Raw genomic sequence first — 23,032 nt, forward strand, 5'->3', positions numbered from 1 at the left:
CCAGCACTAATACCTGCCATCCGGGGCATGATGGCTCTGCCCACAGCAGGTTCAGCCTCACGACTCTTGTGAGAAAGGACACAACTAGAGGTGCACCGATACATCAGTCTGATATCAGATCGGTACCGATATGAAGAAAATTTTCTATATTGGATATCGGCCCAATGGGGCCAATAGTTTGGCCAATAATTGCCCATGCTGCACGCAGCCCCAGCACAGCACAGCACAAAGCAGAGCTGGCAGCGTGGAGAGCTGCCTCCAGCTGGTAAGTCGGAAGGGGATGGGGGAGGGAAGAAGCGTGGGGGGCAAAGCAACGCCCCCCACAGTGAGGGAGGGGGCAGGGGTAGGCACTGCCCATGGGGGGCAGGGAGGGACATGGGACAGAGCCGTTGGGGGCTGGGTTGAAGCAAGCTCCGGCAGCGCTGCAAGGAAGCTACAGCCACCCCAGATCTTGCCACAGCTCCACTCCCAGCCCCACCCCACCACCCGCCACAGCCCCAGCTGAATGGCCCAGCTCCACCCAAGTGCCAGGCAAACCCGGGGCTGCAGCAGGAGGTCGGCGGCAGTTCAGGGCTGAGAGCAGAACTGCAGCAAAATTTGGGGTGGCTTTAGCTTCCTCCCAGTGCCGTTGAAGCCCACTCCGAGCCCAGCCCCCAGCAAGAAAAGCCCTGCACAGCACCAGCTCTGGCTCCAGCTACACCCCACAGCTGCAATACACCCCACACCGTGCAGATCTGGGGGTACATTTCCCCACCGCCCCAGTGTGCAAGCAGTGGCGAGAGCCGCCCCTACCCCATGAGCCGCGGCTCTGCCCCACACCCCCCTGGGCAGCGCCTGCCCCCTTCCTTACCATGGGGGGCATTGATCTGCCCCCACCATGCCCCCTTTCTCCCCCCTCCCCTTCCACCACCCTGGACTTACCACCTGGAGGCAGAAGTATCGGATATCCAATAGGTATTGGCCAATATGCCTCCTTAATTTTGGTTATAGGTATTGGCCCCCAAAAATCTCTATCAGTGCACCACTAGACACAAGACTCAATGAATAAGGGCTAGAGCCACAGTGTTGCTCTGCTGGGGTCCCTGGGGTTAGCCCCTGTGGTAGCTACAAACCATTTCCTGAGAAAGCCTCTGCTTCCTATATGTATCCCCACCCCCTTCTTCCAGTGCTTTCAAAAAGGATAAATCCCAGTCCTCAAGTGAGAGCTGGTAGTGGGGGCGGGGGAGGACAGGTCATGAGGATGCCCATGCAGGGAATGGAGCTAGTAGCTGATTCTGATGCAGGTAGGCCTGCAGTAACAGGGGAGGTTACTTGGGTAATATATAGAAAGAAGGGTTGGAGAGGGGTGCTCGGATGCTTGTGCCTCAGATTTTTGCCTGACCTTGTCTGTGTTTGCTTTTAGGTCTATAACTTGCTCCCACATTTCTCAAAAGGAAGCTATCCCTACAAGACTCAAGATCCTGACTCGTGCTGTCCAGGACGATTTTGGCAGCCATACATGACAGGTCCCATAGATTCATCTTTTGGCCGTCAGGGCAACCGGAGACAAACTAGTAAAAGAGCAGTTAACTTTGAAAATCATCCAGCAGGTCCATTTCCTCTTCCTGAAATCGACTTATCTGGACGTATGATAGTACGGCCATGGCCACCATTACTGCCACCGCTACAGCCACCGCCACTGCCACCATTTGGATTTCAACTTCCTTCTCTCCAGACCTATTCTGATGTCTACAGCTTGTTTCAGGTATGGGGCACACCTAGCCATGGGCAGATGCAGGATTCTGAGAAAGAGGGGGTGCAAGCAATGTGGTACATTGTCCCACAGTACAACATAATTTTTTCTCAAAATAAAAAGAAAGTCAAAGCTTTGCTAATATGCCAGAGACCGTGTTAGTCAGTCTATGATCCCAGCAAAAACAAACACACCTGAGTCTGTAGGGGAATGGCATCTGGTGCCAGGAGAGGGCAGCTGTTACCCCCCAACCTGGTCAGGGACAGAACTGCTCCCTACACCCCACACAAGTCCCTCAGGCACTCCACCCAGTGCCCCTCACTGCTCTCCCTGCATTACCCCTGCCATCTCTGCCCCCTGTTATCCCACATATCCCCATTCTCAGCCCCATGCTATCCTGCCCCAACCCCATCAGATTCCACCATCCCCCTGACCGTCACAGCCCCCATGAACCCACTGCACCCTGCACAGGCTCCTCTCCAACATGTCCCAGGCCCCTGACCCTTACCATCCCCCTCACACCCTGCTGAACCCTTCCCTGCCCTTCAGTGCATTCAAACCTCACTGGAGCCCCTCACAATCCTTGGTCCCCCTCACCCCTCTTAGTCCCAACTCTTTTCACACCTCATTTTACCCCCATAGACCCCACTACCCTCCTCAGACCCAAACCATCTACCCCTCAAACCACTCCATCCCCATAATGCCCCAGCTCCTCTTCACCCCACAGCCCTGTACCCCATAAGCCCCCTCCTCCCAAAAGCGCCTTGGTGCCCATGATCCTCCCCATCCAGTCCCTCACAGCCCCTGAGAGCCCCTTCCCCTCAACATCCCTCCCAAGCAGTCCCCCCCCCACCCCCCGCACCATAGGGTTGATAACACCTATGAAGTGAAGAGCTTGGCAGAAATCAAGTAAATAATAATGAGACATGAAGTCAATTGATTCTCTTTCATGTGGCGGGCCAGTAGAGGGAGCTCCTGCATTGAGCCTCCCACCTCATTACGCCCGTCCACCTTCCAGACTCCACGTATCTCTCCAGGGGCGCCTAAGCCCTGGCAGACCCCCTTCTGAGCCCAACTGCTGCCGCCACCCTGAGAAGGGACTGTCTGGGTCCTGTGTCCCTGGGGAAACACAGGCCTAATAGTCCTATGCGTACTCAACCCAGTACAAGAACTTGGGGCACTTCCCCAAGTTGGGGGTCAAAAAGGATAGTCTCCCTTAGTCCACAGACCCAACGGGCCTCCTGGGCATAATTAAACCCACCCCGCAATAAGTCTCCCACACTAGGTACAAAGGAGAACTTTATTGGTTAGAGAGGGTAGGGTTAGAATAGGGTACAGGGTAGAGCAATATCAGAGAAATCCCATAAAGCAAACTCCTGTAGCTGGAGTAGCCTTTGATCTCACATCTGAGTTACTGCAAGCTATATACCTAGTTGGATCTCAGTTAGCTTACTCACAAGTATCATCCAGAGGCAGATGGAGAATCCCTCTGGAGGCGGGCAGTTCCTTGATCATGAGTTTTGAGAGATAGAGCAAGTTTCAGATGGTACAGCTCTTCTTTGTTCCTGAGTATCCCTCATGGCTGCTGCCCCCTCCTCCTGGCAGTCCTTAACTTATATAGTCCTTGTGACCTCATTTACCTGGTCCAATGGAGGTCAGCACCTTTTGGCTGTCAGCCAACCAATTTGAAATACATCACTAGTTGCCGGGCAGACTCTAGCCCACCAGGAAGGAAGCCCCTCACTCAGGTATGTGATACTAGTCAGGTAGGCAGAGAGAGCAGGTTTCCCCCCTCCCTCAGGAATGTATCCAGCTCAGGTTACCTGAAGAGATAGGGTAAGGATGTGTCTCTCTGCTGGACCCATCCTTATCAAATTGTCACAGAGCAGAGACTTTGGGAAGAGACAAAGGTGGCTTTCTGCCACAGGTAACACCTATGGAGTGAAGAGCTTGACAGAAATCAAGTAGATAATAATGTGCCATGAAGTCAATTGATTCTCTTTATTCCACCTGAAAAGAAATGCAGCTGTGCTTGCCTGGCGGTTTGTTTTAAACTCTGAGTAGAGCAGGAATCAGAGATGGGGGTGAGACAGCACCTCCAACTCCCCCCTAGATCTGCCCTTGTGCCTTTTTTAGGGCTTCGCTGACTCCCATATGCTGAAAGCTGCTGGCATCCCAGGGGCAACATCCCACCAACTAGGGGCTGGCCTGCTCTAAGAATCATTCTCGGTGGATGCTCCTAGTGAAATCCCCCTGGGATTCACTGCACCAGCCTTCTGACATACTCAGAGAGGGCTGTAATCAGGGACAGACTCTGTGGGAAACCCACAGAGCATTAACCCTCAAACCTCACCATAGCTCACTCCTGGGTAGACATATATTATAACAAACAATGATTACAATTAAGGTGGCCTGACACTCCCTGTTAGAAGACTTCTCGGTTTCTTATAAAGCTGTCAGACTAAAGCTGGGTTTAGATCTCCTGTGCCAGATTTCTGCCATGGGCTGCATTTCTTTGGAAAGTTTTGGTTGAAACAGTTCAGCATTTTCTCAGAAGATTGGGGGGAAATAAATTGTTTGGCCAATGCAAAAATATGTTTCTAGTTGTTTAAGTAATAAGCAGTAGAGCAGACAGGTGAAATACGGTGGTGATGTCAGCTGGGAGTCCGTGAGGTGTCCCTTGCACCACTGGGAAATTCAACCTAAGCGTGGCTGAATTACAGATCTTGAAAAATCACAGTCCATTCATGCTTGCAGCGGGGTTTCAGCTGTCCTGTGATCCTGCATGCTCCATACTCCCTCTCCTCTTGCTGTGACTTTTCTCCTAAGCTTCTCCAGCTAAGCCCTGGGTTATTCAGGGTAGCTACACCTAGTGGTGTGAGGGTAGCTGGACTGCAATTCCAATCAGGACAGCACAACACAGCACAAGGGCACAGTGTCTGAGCATGTGCACAAAAAAGCAACTTGGAGTGAGTTAACAAGAGATGGCAACTCGTTTCAGGGTAGACGTTCACCGTAACGGTTTATGTCCTCTCTCTTTTCCCCAGGTAAGTGAAAGCTAACAAAGTAAAAAAGACTGTGCCACTGCAGCTATTAGTTGCTGTGACTGATGCTTTTCCTTCTCTCTTGTTCCAGAATGCAGCTTTGAAAGTTTGCACGTACGCCAACATCAGGATGCCCTGCTTGACTGAAGAATTTATGCCTCTCCCTGAATACTACTCAGGCCCAGCAGGTCCCCCATTCACTGGAGGTCAGTGGGGACACGAACTAGGCCCTGCCTTTTTCTCTCCTTTTAAATGCACCCTCTGGCCCCTGAAGGAAATAAGACAAGGGCTCCTGGATCAGGCCCCGAACCTGGGCTGTAATTCTGGTCCTGATGCTGCCAATCACAGTTAGAGCATGAGAAAGGCAGAGCTCTTGCTGTTCCCCTTCCTTAAGTGGAAGAAAAGGCTTCTGATCATTCACATACTTCATGGAGCCAACTGTCCTTATAAACCAGGGGTTTAGAGTTTGGCTGCTGTGGTCCCCCTGCTTTACTTGTGGTAGTTTAGGCTGTTATGTCTGGTTTTGCATTAGGACTGGTAGCTTTGCTAAGAGGTTAGATAATGGACATGTATAGGTTTGGGTAGGGAGGATCCAGCCTCAGGCAAGGGCTTGAACTAGATGAGCTCTCAAGGTCTTTTCCAGCCCTACTTCTCTGTGATTCTGTGACTTGATTTTGCACAGGTTTTGTTCCACCCAGAAGCTGTTACCCATGGCACTAAGCCTGGTAAGCAGTGTTACAGGATCCCCAATGCCCTTTCTGCATTTTCTAGTGTTGACCCCAAATATGCCGCTTCTAGGGGTGGCAGGAATAGCTCCTAGGCCTTCCCTGGACAATGTCATGCTAGAGCCCATCATCCGTGCATCATCCAGCATCTATGAAGAGCCAGCACCACGGGTGTACTTCCCCGAGACATGGTTGTGGGATCTGGTCCCTGTGGGGTGAGTGCGGACTTACAGCAGACCTGCCTAGCAGAACTGCTCTTTATTGTGCTGCAGCTGCAAACACAGAACAGAGGGAAGGTTCTGTAGTGCTGACTCCTCCTCCCCACTAACGGCAGAAGCGTAGTAAGTTCTTTCAGTGCACGTAGCAGAGATGGGCGTGGAGAGGGGAAATTAAGATGGCCTCTGGAGAGCGGAAAGGGGGAGATTGAGGGAGAGGAGGGATGGGAGGGAGATGGGAGGAATAGAGTCGTAGCTGCCCCTGATCACCCAGCTGATATAGTAGTGCCAGATCGGGCTGCTGCATTGGTTCAGGCAGTGATATGCAGATCCCCAGCACTCCTGGTGCCCTGTTCACACCCCACCTCCATGGCAATACTTCCCCAGGGGCAGGTGGCCAACATTGCAACCCCCTCTGGAACATGTTACTGGGCATGGGTCTATATCTGCCAAACTCCTATGGCCAGGCAGCACAGCGCTGCTCTCTGGATGGGAAGGGCCATACACCCTCTAAGCCAGCACCAAGGGCAAGTGTGCTGCTCACCTCATTCCAGTACACTATTGCAATAGAGAGGAGCCCAACATAGGTATGGGGAAATAAAAACCCAGGAGGGGCATGGGATCACTCTCTGGGCAGCTGTTTCAAATCCCAGGAACAGGAGAGAGGAAACAATATTAGGAAACCCAGGGATGGTATATGCAGTGGGTCCAGGTATATGAGCGGGGTCCAGGGTGGGATCTCTTGGGAGGTTTCTCTCCAGCAAAAGGAGAGCCCGAGAGCCTCAGGGGCAGATCCAGCATTTTCTGACCTGAGTGGATTAGGAAGAAATGAAGAAAAGCTCCCACTGACAACTCTGCCTGGCCCTAAGATCTAGACTTGGCCTATTTCTGTGCAGCCTCCCCTGTGGCCCACACCAGGAAAAGGGAGGGTCGGGCAGGGTCTTCTCTAATGGCCATGTCCAGCAGGCAGTCTCCACCTCTGTGTTCACTGATCTGTTGGTGCCTGCACTGTCCAGTGAAGAGGCAGGCCCACAACCCCTCAGCCACCTGCCACCAAGTGTGCCCTGACCAGCAATTTCAATGGCAGGAAACTAATTCCCAATCACAAGAACTCACGCTGGACACCTGTTTCTAAGTGCTCAGCTCCTCCAGTTAAGGGAGCAGAAACAGTACCAGGTGACCTAGCTGTTCCCTAGGAAAACATTGGCCATTGACTTCCCCCTGAGAATTAACATCATTAGCTTGTTAAGAATTGCTGAGGAAATGAGACGAGGAGGGATCTGTCTGTGGGCCAGAGAGAAACTAATTTCACTTTGGAAGCAAGATTCTAAGTGATTCATGTCTCTTTTTGTCTACCCACCCGCGGCTGAAGAAACACCCCCTTGTTACCCTGCTGCCTGATATACACAGGGGTCATCTTGGCTCAGGGCTGGGATGGCAATCAAAGGAAACCTGGGCTATGTCTATCTGACATTACTCTGTGTCCGCACTATCCAGTGAGGAGGGCTCCAACAATGTCCCAGTCACCGTCCCTGACAGCATCACAGAATGGAGGCCGGGATGTTCTGCACGGCAGACGTTGACTTTGGACTCTCCTCCACGGCCACCTTGACAGCCTTCAAGCCATTCTTTGTGGAGCTGGCCTTGCCATATTCTGTGATCCGTGGAGAGGCCTTCACCCTAAAGGCCACTGTCTTCAACTACCTGCTGCAATGCATCAAGGTGAGCAGAGTTACAATAACATGCTAAGGCCATGGGGTCCCATGCCTTGGATCTGGTGCCTATGAGCAGTAGTGCCAGTGGTGCCAAATGTAACCCAGCAGCCGCAGGAGATGGGACCCAGGGGCCCACTGGTGTCAGCACCTGGCAATGAGCTGAGCCTGAGCCCCAAGGTGCTACGTCCTGTCTGGAGCTGCTGAGTGAGCATGTCCAAGAAACCCTAAGAGAGGTCTCATGTTGGGTCCCATAGGTGCAGGTGACACTGGTGGAGTCTACGCAGGTCCAGGCACAGGCTGGCGAGGACAGCGCTTACACCAGCTGCCTCTGTGCAGAAGAGGGGAAAACCTTCCAGTGGGAGGTGACAGCCACCAGCTTTGGTAAGGGGTCTGGCTGTGCCCCAAGTCAGCCGGAAGACAGCCAGAGCTGGGGGAGAGGAAAGCTGCCCCTGAATGGAAACTCCTCCCACACAACTCAGCTTTTCACACAGTCTACCCTCCACTTGTCCTTTCCTTCCTCACTTCACCCTTCCTTTTCTGCAGGGAAAGCGAACTTCACTGTCAGCACCGAGGCCCTGCACACCCAGGAGCTGTGTGGCAATGAGGTGGTTATAGCGCCTGCCCAGGGGAGAGTGGACACTGTGATAAAGCCCCTGCTTGTCCAGGTCAGTTTGGCCAGGGTCCGTCTCTCAATCGAACAACACAGAGAGGGGGTGGTTTATCTCAGTCTTCCTTCTTAGCAGATACAGACCAAGTTGCCCATTGTGATATTTTTCGTCTTGCCACAGAAAACAAATCCTTGCCATAAATTTGTCCATCTGCCTGCCCAGTCAAGTGCTGCCTTGTCACATTGACATATGGGAGCTCACAGCAGGGTTAGGCGTTAGCCGCAGTGGGCGTGCGATGTGATGTGACCACTGGGCTCCAAACAGTCTGTTTAGGAAGTGGTGGGAGCCCTAGGCCTGAGGTGCTGATATCTAGATGGCCCCAGCCCAGCGCAGCCTGGCAGGCAGATTGTGCCCAGCGGAAGCTGAGGCTGCGACACCTACAGAGGTCCAAGGGCCAGCCAGGCTCCGGTATGGGCAGTGCCTTCTCCTGACCTTCTGTCTGATGCTGCTTCCCCACAGCCGGGCGGGATCCTGGAGGAGAAGGCGCACAGCTCCCTGCTCTGCCAGGAAGGTAGGATTCCCGCATCCCACCCTGGTAGGGGAGGGGCCAGCACATAGCTCTCCTATTTCTCTGCTGTGCTCCGTCTGATATCTCCATTGCAGAGAGCCCAGGTCATGGGACAGCAGGCTGGGAGGGCACACAGGCCCAGGACCCTGCCCATAGCCAGCTACTCAGTGGAAAATGCATCCTGTAGAGGGCATCAGTGGCACCCTTTGCAGTTGGCTTAAGGCTTGAGCACATCCAGCTGTGGCTCCTAGTCTGGTTATGACTGTGTGGGGACAGATCCACATCCCTTCTTGCTTGCCCCCATGTCCGTGGTTCACTGTCTCTCTCAGAGGCCAGAAAGGGCCAACTACCTGAAGGGAAGTTCGAAGGATAATGGAGCTAGACTGTTCTCAGTGGTGGTGGAAGAAGGAGCAACTGTCTCAAGTTACAGCAAGGGAAGTTTAGATTAGATATTAGGGAAATAAAATTCTCACTAGAAGGGTAGTCAAACACTGGGCCAGGTTACCCAGAGAGGTGGTGGAATCTGCATCTTTGGAAGTTTTGAAAACCTGGCTAGATAACGCTTTGTCTGGGAAGATCTAGTTGGGGCTGGTCCTGCTTCGAGCAGGTGATTGGACTTGATGCCCTTCTGAGGTCCCTTCCAACCCTAACTTCCTCTGCTTCTATGATCCTACAAATGTAGGGCTCCAGTTGGTTGGAAGGGGCAGTTTCCCAGCAGGACTCAGCTTTGTCTCTTTCCCCATTTTACACAGTGTCAGAGAACGTCTCCCTGGCGATTCCTGGGAACATAGTGGCAGGCTCTGAGCGAGCCCACGTGACTGTCCTGGGTAAGGATCCCCAGCCTGTCCCAGGGCAGGACCTATCCCTGCAGCCTCCTCTCCAGCACATTTTCCTGTCTCCACCACTGGGACTCACAGTCTTTCCCTATTGTCCATGTCACCAACCCCTGTATCTCAGTGGCAGAGAGCCTCTCTTGACATTCAGCCTGTGTACTCCCATGATCAGTTCTTCTCCATTCTGGATATAACCCCAAGGTCCATCCCCATACCAGTGACCCCTGCAGTGTTTGTCAAGACCATGAAGCTTTACTGCAACCCGCTGAGTTTCTCTCCTGTGCCTGCCTCCAGCTCAAGCCCCAGCCCTTCTAAGGACTCATTTCAATTTCCCTGCATCTTTCTGGGAACCAGGTATCCGGGATGCCAGGTGCAGCTGCCTCCAAGCCCTCTAGGAAAGGTCTGCTGCCTTTCTGCTGTGCCATGCGCTAACAATATCCTATTACTTTGTTTCCCATAATGCCAAGGTAGCAAACTGCTCTAGAGCACAACTAAAGGGAATAATCCTGGGCCAGGGTCTGGGAAAGGATCTGGGGAGCTCAGAAACCTTTCCCAGCATGTCTTCAATTCCATGGGGCAGGGAGGCCAGAGAGGTGCCTGGGACTCACTCAGCTGCATCATGTCCCGGTGTAGCCGTGTGCCCAGATAAAAGGACCTGCCTGTCAGGAAAGGAATAAGAGAAAAATCTTACTTCTCCCCTACTGCAGTGTCAAGATCCCTTTGGGAGATAATGTCACAACTCCCCACAGGTCTTCTTAAGTCCTCCTCAGACTTAGTGTATACTGCTTTCCAGGCCAACATGAGGACCTCAAGTTGGGCAGTGGTGCCACATGGTACTGCCAGGGTGTCAAATGCTTGGCCAGTCCATGTCACATAGCTGCCATACTCGTGAAGCAAAAACTGAACAGGGAACACCGGGCCGCTCAGGCCCCATGGCTCACAGGATCATGACGTTCTAGCAGGAATTGTGCGGGCTGGTAATGTTCTGCTCCCCTCACTCCCTTGTGCCAGGTGACATGATGGGCGCAGCTCTGCAAAACGTGGATGCTGAATGTGCTGTTTGCCTCCCCTCCATGCAGGGTACCAGTGTGAGCTGACATATAAGCACGATGATGGCTCTTATAGCGCTTTGGGGAAGAGCGATGCCACAGGCAACACCTGGTGAGATACTGCCAAAGACATTCCTAGAAATATTGGTACCTTGGAAATTGTAGGACCCTTCTTGAATCAGGAGGGCTATCTCACAATGCATGATACAAAGACTAAAGTACTTAATGCTTTCTTTTTCTTCAGACTTCCAAAATAAAGTCAGCTGTCGAATGATACACATGGTTGGCAGCTGGGTAGGAGAAGAGATAATTAGCCTATGCTGAGAAAGAGCAGGTTAGAAATGACTAAGGAAAGCTGGATGTTTTCAAGTCAGCATAGCCAAATGAGATATATCCCAGAGTCCTTAAGGAACTGGCACAGGCAATTGCAAAGCCATTAGTAATTCTTTTTGAGAGACTGTGGATTTGTCAAGATTAAGTCTTACTTAGCCAAACTGATTTGCTTCTATGACAAAGAGAAGGGCCTTTTGGACAGGGGGAGCAGTTGATGTGATACACCTCAATTTCAGCTTGGCTCTTGAGTCTTCCATTACTTTCTTATTTGCAATAAGGAAATACAGCCTACAAGAAAGTGATGTAAGGCATCCACTTTAGTGTGGATCATTTTACTCAGAGTACTCATCAGTGACTCAACATTTGACTGAGGAGGTATTGAGTGGGGTTTCCCAGAGGTCTTCCAGGTCTGTCTAATATCTTCAGTAATGATTTGGAGGATGGGATCATGTGTATTGTTAGAAGAATTGTACAGGGCACCAAGCAGAGTGGAGTTGCAGACACTTTGGAAGATAGGATTAGGACACAGAATTACCTTGATCACCTGAACAAATGGTCCAGTATTAACTGCATAAAATTCAACATGTGCAAAGTCCTGCATTAAGACAGAAACATTACATGTTCAATACAAGGTGGGGAATGTGTGGCTAGGCTGCTGTACTGCAGGAAAAGACCCAGGGTTATATTGGATTACAACCTGAATATGAGTTAACAGTGTTCTCTTGTTGCAAAGAAAAAGCTGAGTGGTATTAAGAGGAGTGTTACTTGCAAGTCAAGGGAAGTGACTCTTCTCCAGCTTTGAAAACTGTATTTCCGGAAGGTGACCAAATTAGAGAGAGTTCAGCACAAAGCAACAAAAATGATCAGAGGCCTAAGAAACATGACGTATGAGGAGAGGTTGGAAGAACTAGGCTTCTTTGTCTGGAGAATAGAAGTCTGAGGCAGGATTTGGTAACAGTCTTCAAATACTGGAAGGGTAGTAATAAAGAGAATGGTGATAGACTATTCTCAGTGGCCATTGGAGACAGGATGGGGAATAATGGTCCTCAACTGCAAGAAGAGAAATTTAGGTTGGAGATTAGGAAGAACTCTCTGAGGATGGTTAAGCCCTGGAACAGAATACTTAAGAGAGGTGTTGGAATATCCATCCATGGAAGTTTTTAAGAGAAGGTTAGAAAAACACGTATATAGGATGATTTAATCAGGAAACATCCTGACTTCAGCAGGGGTTTGAGCTAGATGCCCTCCTGAGGTCCCTTCCCACTGTTTTATTTCATGACACCCTGGCTAGGGAGCATTTGGATTTGACCTGCTGCTCAGGCAGAGGATACATGGTTTCAGTCCTCACCCCTCCCTTGCTTTCCTAGTCTTACTCTCTGGACACCTCTGCCCATGTATCTCAAGCCTGCACCCAGATTTCCCACGTTCCAGTAGTGCCCCCCACTGCCCACACAGCTCTGCCTGTGTCCCCATTCTCAACCTCAGCCATAGGACCTCTCCATCCCCATCCTGACCTACAGCCCCTCAGCAGAGCAGGCCTTTAACAGGATCCTTCCCTGCTCAGGCTGACGGCCTTTGTTGTCAAGTGTTTTGGCCAAGCCAGACCCTACATCTTCATTGACCAGCAGCACATTGAGGATGCCCTCAAGTGGCTGCAGCAGCACCAGATGGAGAGCGGCTGCTTCCAGAGTGTGGGGAAACTGCTGAACAACGCCCTGCAGGTATGAGACTCAGAAGGGGTGAAGTGCAGGGAAGGCAATGGGGTAGGATGAACATAGGGATTGCGGGAGTGGGGCAGGAGGTGGCAGGAGGTGCCTGGAACCAAACCCGCTCCTCCAGCCCTGAGCACAAAGGAGCGTTGGGAGGCATCTACTAGAGACGGAGGGGCTCTGCAGTTCTCCCTGAGAGGGTGTGTGCCCTCCTCTCGCTCCCATTCACGCGAGCAGCTGCCATTTGTGCGGCAGTAATCCATGGATCGTGTGTGGCCCCTACAATGGCTGTGACTGGGGGCAGTTGCCAGGACCCAGGTGGGCCTGCTAGGAGGCAGCAGAAGGCAGGACATCCACCCCGCTGACCTTGTTATGTTGTGGCCCCATGAGTCCGTCCGTGCAGTGTCTCATCTGCATGGAGCAGCACAGTCTGAGCCACATCTCGGCATTCCCACCCCCAGGGCGGTATCTCGAACGAGCTCTCTCTCTCCGCTTACATCACGGCTGCGCTGCTGGAGCTGGGGCTGCCGCTCATGGTGAGGACAAGTCCTGCCTTCCTGGGCCTAGGGGCACAGTTGGGGTCTTGTGGGGGCAGTGGGGTGGTTGGTACCAGGGAGGGGGTGGGGGTGAAATGAGAGGAAGCACCGGATGGTTGTTGGGCTCAGGCAGCAGGAAGAATCGGTGGCTGAGTCAGGTCTTGGCCAGGGTCAGAAATGGTGTCCTGGGGGGAGTGGGGTTGTGGACTCTCACCCGTTCATCAATAGGCCTGGGGTACAGGGATAAAGAAGTCAGAGGGAGCAGGAAGATGGCACAGGCTGGAGGGCGGGGGGAGCTTTGCTCAGGCATGGACACAGGTAGTGATGGGCTCAGAGAAGGTGGGACGTGGACACAGCACGACCTGGTGCATGGACTGGGGGTGGGATTTTAGGGACACCAGGTTCTTGCCAGGGTGCCAGGCTCAGGGCTTGGGTCTCGCAAGCAATGTTTTATGTCTCTCCACCCTCTCCCAGGACCCCATGATGAGCAAGGCCCTCCAGTGCTTGCACAAATCCTCCAACACCACTGACATCTACACACAGGCGCTGCTGGCCTACTCCTTCGGGCTGGCAGGGGACATGCAGCTGTGGAGTGCCCTTCTGAAAAGCCTGGCCCAGTACAGCACTAGCTCTGGTACCGTCTACTCTGCCTGCTGGTCCCCTCTGGGCTGACCGCCACCATGACAGGGCAGGCATTCCCAGCTCTGCCAAGCTTCACCTGGGGAACTGCACACCTGCTCAAGCCCATCATGAGCTGACAGGTTTGCCATCTCTGGAGCCCACCCAAGCCAGGGCCTCCCGGCAGAAGCTGCCAGTGAGAGGCCAGCTACCTGGGGCCGGCTGTGGGATACGTCTGCGCTAAGAACTGGACTGAAGCTGTCCAGCCATTTCCCATGGGATAGTGAACAGGGTAATGATGTCAGTGATGCCAGGGGCAGTGGCGGCCCAGGTGCCATTTCAGCAGAGCAGGGAGCCCCATGTTGGCCCCCTGTGATCAACCTGGGCACTGTCTTGCTGGCTCCTTTAAAGCTGAGAGAGGCACCAAGGCCCGCTTCTTCCGGACCTCGCTCCCGCCCCTCCGTGCTCTGTGGAGGTTCTGCTGTGTCAGAAATCCTATAAAACCTCCCTTCATTGCACAGCCCTGCAACGTGGCTGAGCTGGTCTGTGCCAGCAACTCTGGAGTTCCCCTCGTGCCCCTCCCTGATGGGGTATGAAAGCGCAGGGATTGGCATCCTGTTGCCAACAACCTTCACAGCATGTAGTTGCACATGGATAACCCTCTTGAGGGCTCTCGAGCAGCTGCTCTGCCATGTCCTGGGAGCAAGGGTCTCCCCTGGCCTAGAAGTCTGTGAGGGGCCTTGGGGAGGAAGGCATGTGGCCCCTACTGTGCTGTAGCTGCATCCATGGGCTCTCCTTCCATCGGCTTCTCTCCTAGGGGGGCAGCTCCATTGGGAGAGGAAGGTGAAGCCGCCGCCTGGCACTGATTCCTTCTGGGCCCAAGCCCTGTCAGCTGAAGTGGAGATGACCGCGTATGTCCTTCTGGCCTATCTCTCCCCGCCCAAAGAGGCTACTGCTGACCTGGCGACTGCCTCCCAGATTGTCCGCTGGCTCAGCAAGCAGCAAAATCCCTATGGCGGCTTTGCGTCCACACAGGTGACAGGGCCGGGAGAGGTGGGACAGGGAACCCCCACTAGCAACTGCATCTCTGCAGCAGAGCAGGGCCCCCTTCCTGGGAGAGAGGCAGCGACCTGGGCCGTGGTGCCAGGATGCAGCAGGTCCAGAGTGTGCTGCAGGGAAACTGCAGGAACTCCTGGCTCCAGAGTGTGATTCCAGCGGGTAACTCTGCATCCCCAGGACACGGTGGTCGCCCTGCAGGCCCTGGCCAAATACGCAGCTTTGACATACAGCGTGAGCGGGGACATGACGGTGACAGTGAAGTCGCAGGGCAGTTTCCAGCAGGAATTCCACGTGGACAACACCAACCGGCTGGTGCTGCAGCAAGCGACCCTGCCGCAGATCCCTGGGGAGTACACAGTGACGACCCAGGGACAGGGCTGTGCCCTGGTGCAGGTGAGAACTGCAACTCCAGGGATCAGCAGAGCTTGCTCTGGGCTGATACATTGCATGCTCTGTCCCTCACCCACTTGCTCTTCTCCCAGCTGACCCTGCGCTACAACCTGCCACCAAAAAGTGCCACGACCTTTGACCTGCGTGTGGAGACAGACCCTAAGGAGTGCACTGGGAATGCCAGAACCCACTTCAGCCTCATCCTTCATGCTCGGTATGAGCCCAGCCCTGCCATGCCCTGCTGGGGCAGGGACAGGCCCAGGGAACAGGGACAGGGCTGGGGTAAAGACATCCTGCTGCAGGGTGGGGGTGGGCCAGGATTTGCTTGCATGGAGGCATCTATCCACAGGGATGGGAAGTACAGGGGCTCCTGGAAGGCAGCTGGGACTAAGCTCATTCCTGTACAAGTGGTTTCTTGTCTTGGGAGGGCAAACAAGGGTCATAGCACAGTGCAGGTCAAGGACATTACAGATGCCTGAAGGTCAAGGGAGCGTGAGTCCTCCTCTTTGCCCAGTCTCCTCCCCTGGTCTTCACACCAGGACACTGCCATTGCCAATGCCTGACTCTGCTGCTACAGGTACAGCGGAGGGCGCTCAGCCACCAACATGGCCATCCTCGAGGTCAAACTGCCATCCGGCTACCTCCCTGACAAGAAGTCCGTGAGGAAGGTGAGATCCCAGCTTGGTAACCCTGCCCAATTGCTGGACACCAGGGGACTTCCCAAAGGAGAGAGCCCTGTCCTCATTGCAAAACAGACCCAGAAGAGTGCCAGGCAAAATAGGGAGAGCCTCCCTATTTTACCACCCACTGACTGGGTATGGAGTCAACAGCACAGCACCCTCTAATGCCTCTCTGGTCTCCCACCCAAGCACCGACTGGGACTTGCCCTTCGCTCCTGCCGTTCAGTATAGCTGACCTGCCCAGCTCACCTACTGCTCTCCCCTCCCTGTAGTAGGTGCTCATGGAATAGGTGTCACTGGCAGCAGTGGTATTGCCACCCATTGCAGGAAGAGGTATTTGGTGTCTGGTCTCAGAGGCCCCAGCAGAGGAGCAGTCCTGGCCGTCAGCTCTCCCCTGAGCCTTTCCCTCCCTTTGCTCTTAGCTGGAGAACGAGGGTTTGGTGAAGAAGCTGGAGCTGTCTGCTGATGAAGTGATACTCTACTTGGACCAGGTGAGCACTGAGGGCTCTGCAGGTGGGGAGCACAGATGTGAACAGAGCCACAGCAGTGGGAGCTGAGGTCAGACATGCACAAGCCCCAGGGAGAGCCCTGTGTGGGGCAGCAGGAGGGGCCAGATCTGGGCTGAGTGCAATGAAGAGGTGACATTTTGTGAGGGGTAGGCACAACTGCAGTTCAGGAAAGCATTTTCACACTGCCTGGGCTCTGGGACAGAGTGAAAGAAGGAGTCAGAGCCCAGAGCCATGGGGAGGGGTCTGTACCTACCCAGGACATAGAGCTCATCCCATGCACACATGCTCCCTCTTTCCATAGCTGACTAAAGAGGAGACAACGTTCACCTTTTCTGTGGAGCAAGATTTCCCTGTGAAGAATCTCAAGCCAGCCACTGTGAGACTGTACGATTACTATGAGATGGGTGAGTCTCACACCGAATCCACCCTGATACTGCTGCTCTTGGGGACTCCATGGGACAGTTAATGCCCAGGGTTGGCCGAGTTCACTGATGTCCCCTTGGTTCCCAGCGACCTGTGTTTGTGGCTGACCTGCTCCCCTGCATGGGCAGGAGCCCAGCTTCACTGGAAATGGTGCCTGAAGAGAAGACAAGGGATCTTTCCTCTTTATGACCCTACCCATTTCCCCCCTGTGATCCAGTTCCTCGGGTGCCCCTGGCTTCAGTTATGCTGAGCTCAGGAGCTGGCAGGATGTTTTCTGGAGGTCTTTGAAGGGTGACCCAATAGCAAGTGGTGACACGAATCCTGGTTAGCTGCCACCAGGAGGTGGCGTAGCATTTCCTGCCTCACTTGGGGACCTAAGTGAACCCCCATCCTGTAGATGCTTCCACCTAGAGGTGCGAGTGTAGGTGAGAGTAGGGCAAACCCATGCTGACATGAGCGACCACTGAAAGAGAGACCACCCCTTTGCTTCCTGACATACCTCTCTCCTTGTTACAGCTGAACACACAGAAGCTGAATACAGTGCCCCGTGCAGCTCAGGTGAGTGCAATGTGCCTGCAGTCTAGCCTGGTAGCAGCACTGGTGGCACCTGACCTTTGCTAACACTGCCTCCTCACTAGGTCCATTCCCATTTCTGATGTTTCCAGAGCCCCGACTACAGGGTGGAGGGCAGCAGGTCCCCACAGCTCTAACACCAACTTCTCCGGTGTGAGAACTGATCACAGAATTTCAGAGCAGTAGGGCTGGAAGGGACCTCCATAGGTCATCTAGTACAGGGGTTTTCAACCTTTTTTAATTAGGTGTACCCCCGGCAGCCAGATGCGAAGCAGGTGCAGGAGGTATGGTGCATGGCCAGACATGGAGCAGAGTGGTGGGTGGAGATTCCTCTCCACCGCACACGTGCAGCTGGGTTGGCAGCACCTGTGTGGCCCCCAGGGGGATATGACTGCCCTTGCCCCCGACCCAGCCCCGTTCCTGGGAGGCAGCAATATGAGGTGGTGGCACTCCGTCCACACTCGCCTGAGGGTACCCCATAAGGGGTAACCCCGGTTGACATCCCCTGACTGAGGCAGGCTCATCCCTATTCAAACCGTCCCATACAAATCCATAATCTAACCTCTAATAAAGCTACCGTCAGCCCTGACACAATGCAAGATGTAGTACCCTAACCTGCCACAGGTAAAGCACGGAAACCTGGTGGCCAATGTCCTGCTGCTGTAAAAGGTGGTTAATATAAGCTCTGAAGATCTCGAGTTGAGGACCATGGCCCCTGTTACAGAGGGAGGCAAAACCTCCAGTCCATACCAACTCGGCCATGGGGTACAATTCCTTCCCAAGTCCAAATACTGCAAGAAGTCATACAGGAACCAACCCACAGCTGCAGGGCAGGGGGGAGAGAAAGGAAGCGAAGGTATTTTCTGGGGGGCTTAAGACAATATGACTGTTGTGAGGATAGGGCATGAGCCTGTCTGATAGTAGGGTATCAATGGATGTTGGGAGAAGTGTGGGGTGCAGTGTTGGGGGAGGAGGGAAAGGGCAGAGGGAACCAATTGATTTTGATCCTTGCTTCATGGGACATTTGCATGTTGTTTTAAAGCCCCTGGCACAGAGGAAGGAAATTCTCGCTGATGCCCCTAGCCTGGCCTCCCAGCTGGGCCCCTGCCTTCCCATCCCAGACACCGCAGCAGCAGCCAGACACCGAATGATCTGCAGAGCTGACTGGCCCTTTCTTAGCAGCTGCTCCTAGTCCCAGCTGCCCCCTTCCCCGCAGCTTGGGCTGGATGGAGCTGAGCAGTCAAGACACAGACCCTGAACACCTCCTGCAGACAACACATCTCAGGGTGCTCTGCAAACATGCCCCTGCCATCCCTTCTCTCAATCTTCAACCCTGCCCGCATGACTGGAGCCCATGTACGTGGGACCAGTGGGACTGCTGGGATTTGCCTGCCTGCTGTGGCAGAAGCAGCATATTAGAAACTGTGACATGTCAGCCCTGCTTGTGACGTCTTTGCTCTCCGTGCCCGTCCATTTGCTTCCACAACACAATACTGACAGGGGATGGCAGCACTGGAGCCGGATAGGACCCATACAAGCAGGTGTGCTGCTGGTTTTCCCTAACTGCCCACAGCAGTTTGGTCTTGGGGCGCCCAGTTCCAGCCCCATGCATTACAGCTATGGCTGCAAGACTGGCCTGACTTCCATGTGCTGCAGTAAGCCTCCAAGTGGGGACAAAGTGCTAAGGAAGGGAGCCCAGGGAAGGTGTCAGCAGTGCACGCACTGCCTGGAGGGATCATGCTCCAGGCTGTAACCTTATCAGATACACAGCTCCTAACACCAGTGCTGCAACATTGCACTCTCCTCTCCTACATGATGCTCAGTCTGGGCTAAGATAGCTGCTCCCTCAGGGTACCTCACCCTCCATTAGGGGTGGCAAACAAGGACAGTTGCTGTCCTTCCAGCTCAGTTTCAGGGTGGGGTAGGGGCTGAGCCTTGCAAAGGTTTCCAAGCAACTGCTTACGCTTAGGTGGTAGAGAAGGACAGATGTACAAGGGCCATCACAGGCCCTGGCCAAGGCCACCAAAGGACTCTACAGTTCTAGACACATAATACTATGCCTCTAACTAGCACAGCAATCTACAGCAGAAATGACTGACAGAGCTAGAGTGAAGGGCAGGTCATGATGAGCCACTGGGAGTGCAACGGTTCAGCATCCCACATAGAACTAGACCAAACTGGGCAAGATTCACCACCCCCTAAACCAGAGGCTGAAGAGCCTGAGAAGCCCACGCAGCCTGTTCTTCCTAATGTAGCCAGGTGTACTCAGGTACATACTCCCCTTCTGCAAATGAAGGGAATTGTTAGCTGGCAGGTGTGCTGTGGGGGAACTGCAGACCGCTCAGTTTCCCTCCATCCATATAGAATGAGGCCAGGACAGTCAGGGGACTTACCTATATACAAATGTATATATTTATAGTTATCACAAAGAAAAGAAACATCTATATATCTATATGATAGCTAAACAAATAACATAAACAATACCTTCTGGGTAAATGCTATAAAGCCTTATACTAGCTCTCCAGATACAGGTAAGTCACCGGTAAGTATCTGATCTGAAACAGATAAACCCCCAAATAAACATAGACAGCCAACAGATAAACTATAGATAAGTATAGGTGAACAATAAATAAATCACAAATAAATACAAATAAACAACATGTAAAATAATAGCAACAGGGGGTCCCAGCAGAGCCGCATGACTCTACTCATCTACTAATTTACAAACACGAGAGTTCACAAAATATAAGGCATGACATCACACCACTTATGGTGCAAGAACCTCAAAGATAAACTTAAACCCAAGGGGAAACCCCAATGCCCTTGGGCTTCTTCCCAAGCCCTTCAAGGAAGCTGGTAACTTCAGGGGGGCACTCCCAGTGGGACCTCTACTTTCAGGAGCCCTTAACTAACATGGGGGACTCCCCTTCCCCTGTGGGAATCCTTTTTCCCTGCAACTCATGGCTCCCAGGCCTGGAGGGTGGCCCTCGTCCTCTGTGCCAAGCTGCTCTTTCACCTGTGGTGGGCTTCAGGGGGGAGGGGAGGGTCACTGTCCCCTGGCACAGGGCTGCGCAGGGGACCGGGCTAGCTCAGCCCTGTCTGCTGGTTCAGTAGCCTGAGCACCATCTGGCTCCCTGGACTCAACTTTTTGCTATGGGTTGGAGGCCTGGGCTACCTCATGCAGCACCAGGCTCAGTCCGCTCCCAGACCCTCCGTGCAACGCCTCCTACACTGAGCTCCCAGCCTTTTGCTGGGGGTTGAGGACCTGAGCCGCCCAGGTGCTCCAAAGATCCTGCTCCGTGCACCGGCCTGTGCACCGTGTCTCTGGCCGTACACCAGAGGTTGCAGACCCAAGCCGCCTCACACAGCTCCCGGGGTCTGGACGCCATGCGCCATGTTGCGCACCAAGAGCCTAGTCGATGGAGCCGTCTGCTGTTTCCCGCCAATGGAAGTCTTCAGGGGCGCTTCCGGGCTACTGTTTTGCCCTGCTGAGCAGCTCTCCTCAGCCCTTCTAAGCCCTGCTCTTCTCTCTCCTCTGTCCCGCGCGTCTCCCTCATGCTGGGCCCGCAGCTCCTTTTATACTCTCCAGGGCTCTGCCCCTGAAGTCTTCTGGACCTGACAGTGTTGCAGTCTCCAATCAGGTCCAGCAGGGGTGGGGGGAGCTCCTCTCCCCCTCCCCTCAGGAAAGAGGCGTGATTTAACTCCTCTTGCTGCCTCCTTATTGGTCGATGGGTTCCACCAATAAAAACAGCAAAATCTCAAGCCTGGGACTCAAACCAAGCTCCAAAAGGCAAGCCTGTTACACTGATGTATAGCAGACAGTCCCTCTCTAGTTGGGCAGCTTCCTTCTTAATTAAACAAAAGGCCACACCTTGTTAATTAACTCTATCTACCACCAGTCTAGGGCTGTGGTTTGTGCTAAGCCCCTAGGTCCCCTTCTAAGCACTTGGTAGAGAAGGTGGTGATTAGGAACAGTCAGCATGGATTCCCCAAAAGCAAGTCATGCCTGACCAACCTGATTGCCTTCTATGATGAAATGCCTGGCTCTGTGGATGCGAAGAGAGCACTGGACATGATATACCTTCATCTCAGCAAGGCTTTTGATACAGTCTTCCAAGACATTCTCACAAGCAAGCTAAGGAAGTATGGTTTGGATGAATGGACTAAAAGATCATGATGGATAGGAAACTGGCTGGATCGTTGGACTCAACAGGTAGTAACCAATATCTTGATGTATAGTTGGCAACCAGTATCAAAATGGACTGTAACTTGGGTCAGTCCTGGGGCCAGTTTTGTTCAAAATCTGCATCAACAATACTGGAAGATAGGATGGAGTGCATGCACTCTGCAAGTTTGCAAATGATACCAAGCTGGGGCGAATGGTAGATACACCGGAGGGTAGGGCTAGGAGGGATGTGGACAGCATCGAGAGGGTCCAGAGGAGGGCCACCCGCATGATCAGGGGGCAGCAGGGGAGGCCCTATGAGGAGAGGCTACAAGACCGGAACCTGTCCAGCCTCCACAACAGAAGGCTGAGAGAGGATCTGGTGGCCATCTATAAACTTGCCAAGGGGAACCAGCAGGCAATGGGAGAGTCCCTGTTCCCCCGAGCGCTACTGGGAGTAACAAGGAATAACGGCCATAAGCTGATGGAGAGTAGATTCAGGCTAGATATCAGAAGGCACTACTTCATTGTCAGGGTGGCTAAGATCTGGAACCAACTTCCAAGGGAAGTGGTGCTGGCTCCTACCCTGGGGGTCTTCAAAAGGAGGCTAGATAGACACCTGGCTGGGGTCATTTGACCCCAGTTTTCTTTCCTGCCCATGGCAGGGGGGCGGATTTGATGATCTGCTCAGGTCCCTTCTGACCCTACCTACTATGAAACTATGAGTGTTTCCAGGAGATTGAGAGAAGTGATTAGTCCCCACTATTCGACACTGGTGAGGTCACATCTGGAGTACTGTGTCCAGTTTTGGGCACTCTACTACAGAAAGTATGTGGACAAATTGAGGAGTCCAACAGAGGGGTACAAAAATGGTTCAGTGGCTGGGGCACATGACTTCTGAGCAGAGACTGAGGGAACTAGGCTTATTTAGTCTGGAGAAGAGAAGACCAAGGTGGGATTTAATAGCCACCTTCAACTACCTGAAGGGTAGGGAAGTTTAGGTTAGATGTTAGGAAGAACCTTCTCACTAGGAGGGTAGTAAAACACTGGGACATGTTACCCAGAGAGGTGGTGGAGTCTCCATCCTCAGAGACTTTCAAGACCTGTCTAGACAAAGCCTTGACTGGGATGATTTAGTTGAGGATGGTCCTGCTTTGAGCAGGGGGTTGGACTAGATGACCTCCTGAGGTTACTTCCAACCCTTATTTTTTATGACTATGCCATCAGTATGGGGCTGTGGTTTGTGCTCAACCCCTACGTTCCCTTATGCGTAGGCTTTGCCCAATGATGTGCATGGATTCAAGCCGAACACACAGACTGAAATGTTACCTGCCCTGCCTTGCCCTATCCCCACCTCATCTTGACACATAACAGACAATGGACAAGCCCCAAAGTTACCCGACTCATGCAGAGCAGGCAGGTGCCACCCTGCATGGGCAGCAAGGAAGGCAACTCTCCAGAACAGGCAGCTTGTATGCCAGACCAGGCTGGGGAGGACAAGGGAAACATCAAAGCAGAGCCATCTGAGCGCTGGGTAGTCGAAGTGGA

At 53.2% G+C, this 23,032-nt stretch overlaps 1 protein-coding gene across 1 annotated transcript in view; it reads left to right on the plus strand.

Moving 5' to 3' along the window:
• The window catches only part of LOC102569271 (alpha-2-macroglobulin-like protein 1), a 43,546-nt gene extending 24,792 nt beyond the window's left edge, over positions 1 to 18,754 (plus strand). Inside the window, 21 exon segments of the mRNA XM_059726256.1 lie at positions 4,868 to 4,982; positions 5,575 to 5,716; positions 7,214 to 7,266; positions 7,269 to 7,438; positions 7,686 to 7,812; positions 7,975 to 8,096; positions 8,559 to 8,610; positions 9,360 to 9,434; positions 10,452 to 10,496; positions 10,499 to 10,601; positions 12,387 to 12,543; positions 12,993 to 13,067; positions 13,542 to 13,701; positions 14,503 to 14,720; positions 14,922 to 15,137; positions 15,227 to 15,348; positions 15,712 to 15,802; positions 16,237 to 16,305; positions 16,625 to 16,727; positions 17,263 to 17,304; positions 18,362 to 18,754. Coding sequence (XP_059582239.1) covers positions 4,868 to 4,982; positions 5,575 to 5,716; positions 7,214 to 7,266; positions 7,269 to 7,438; positions 7,686 to 7,812; positions 7,975 to 8,096; positions 8,559 to 8,610; positions 9,360 to 9,434; positions 10,452 to 10,496; positions 10,499 to 10,601; positions 12,387 to 12,543; positions 12,993 to 13,067; positions 13,542 to 13,701; positions 14,503 to 14,720; positions 14,922 to 15,137; positions 15,227 to 15,348; positions 15,712 to 15,802; positions 16,237 to 16,305; positions 16,625 to 16,727; positions 17,263 to 17,304; positions 18,362 to 18,393 — 2,289 coding nt within the window. The 3' untranslated portion in view covers positions 18,394 to 18,754.
• Positions 18,755 to 23,032: the final 4,278 nt, after the last annotated feature.

This window comes from Alligator mississippiensis, chromosome 4 (assembly GCF_030867095.1).
Source record: "Alligator mississippiensis isolate rAllMis1 chromosome 4, rAllMis1, whole genome shotgun sequence".
NCBI classification, from domain to species: Eukaryota; Metazoa; Chordata; order Crocodylia; family Alligatoridae; genus Alligator; species Alligator mississippiensis.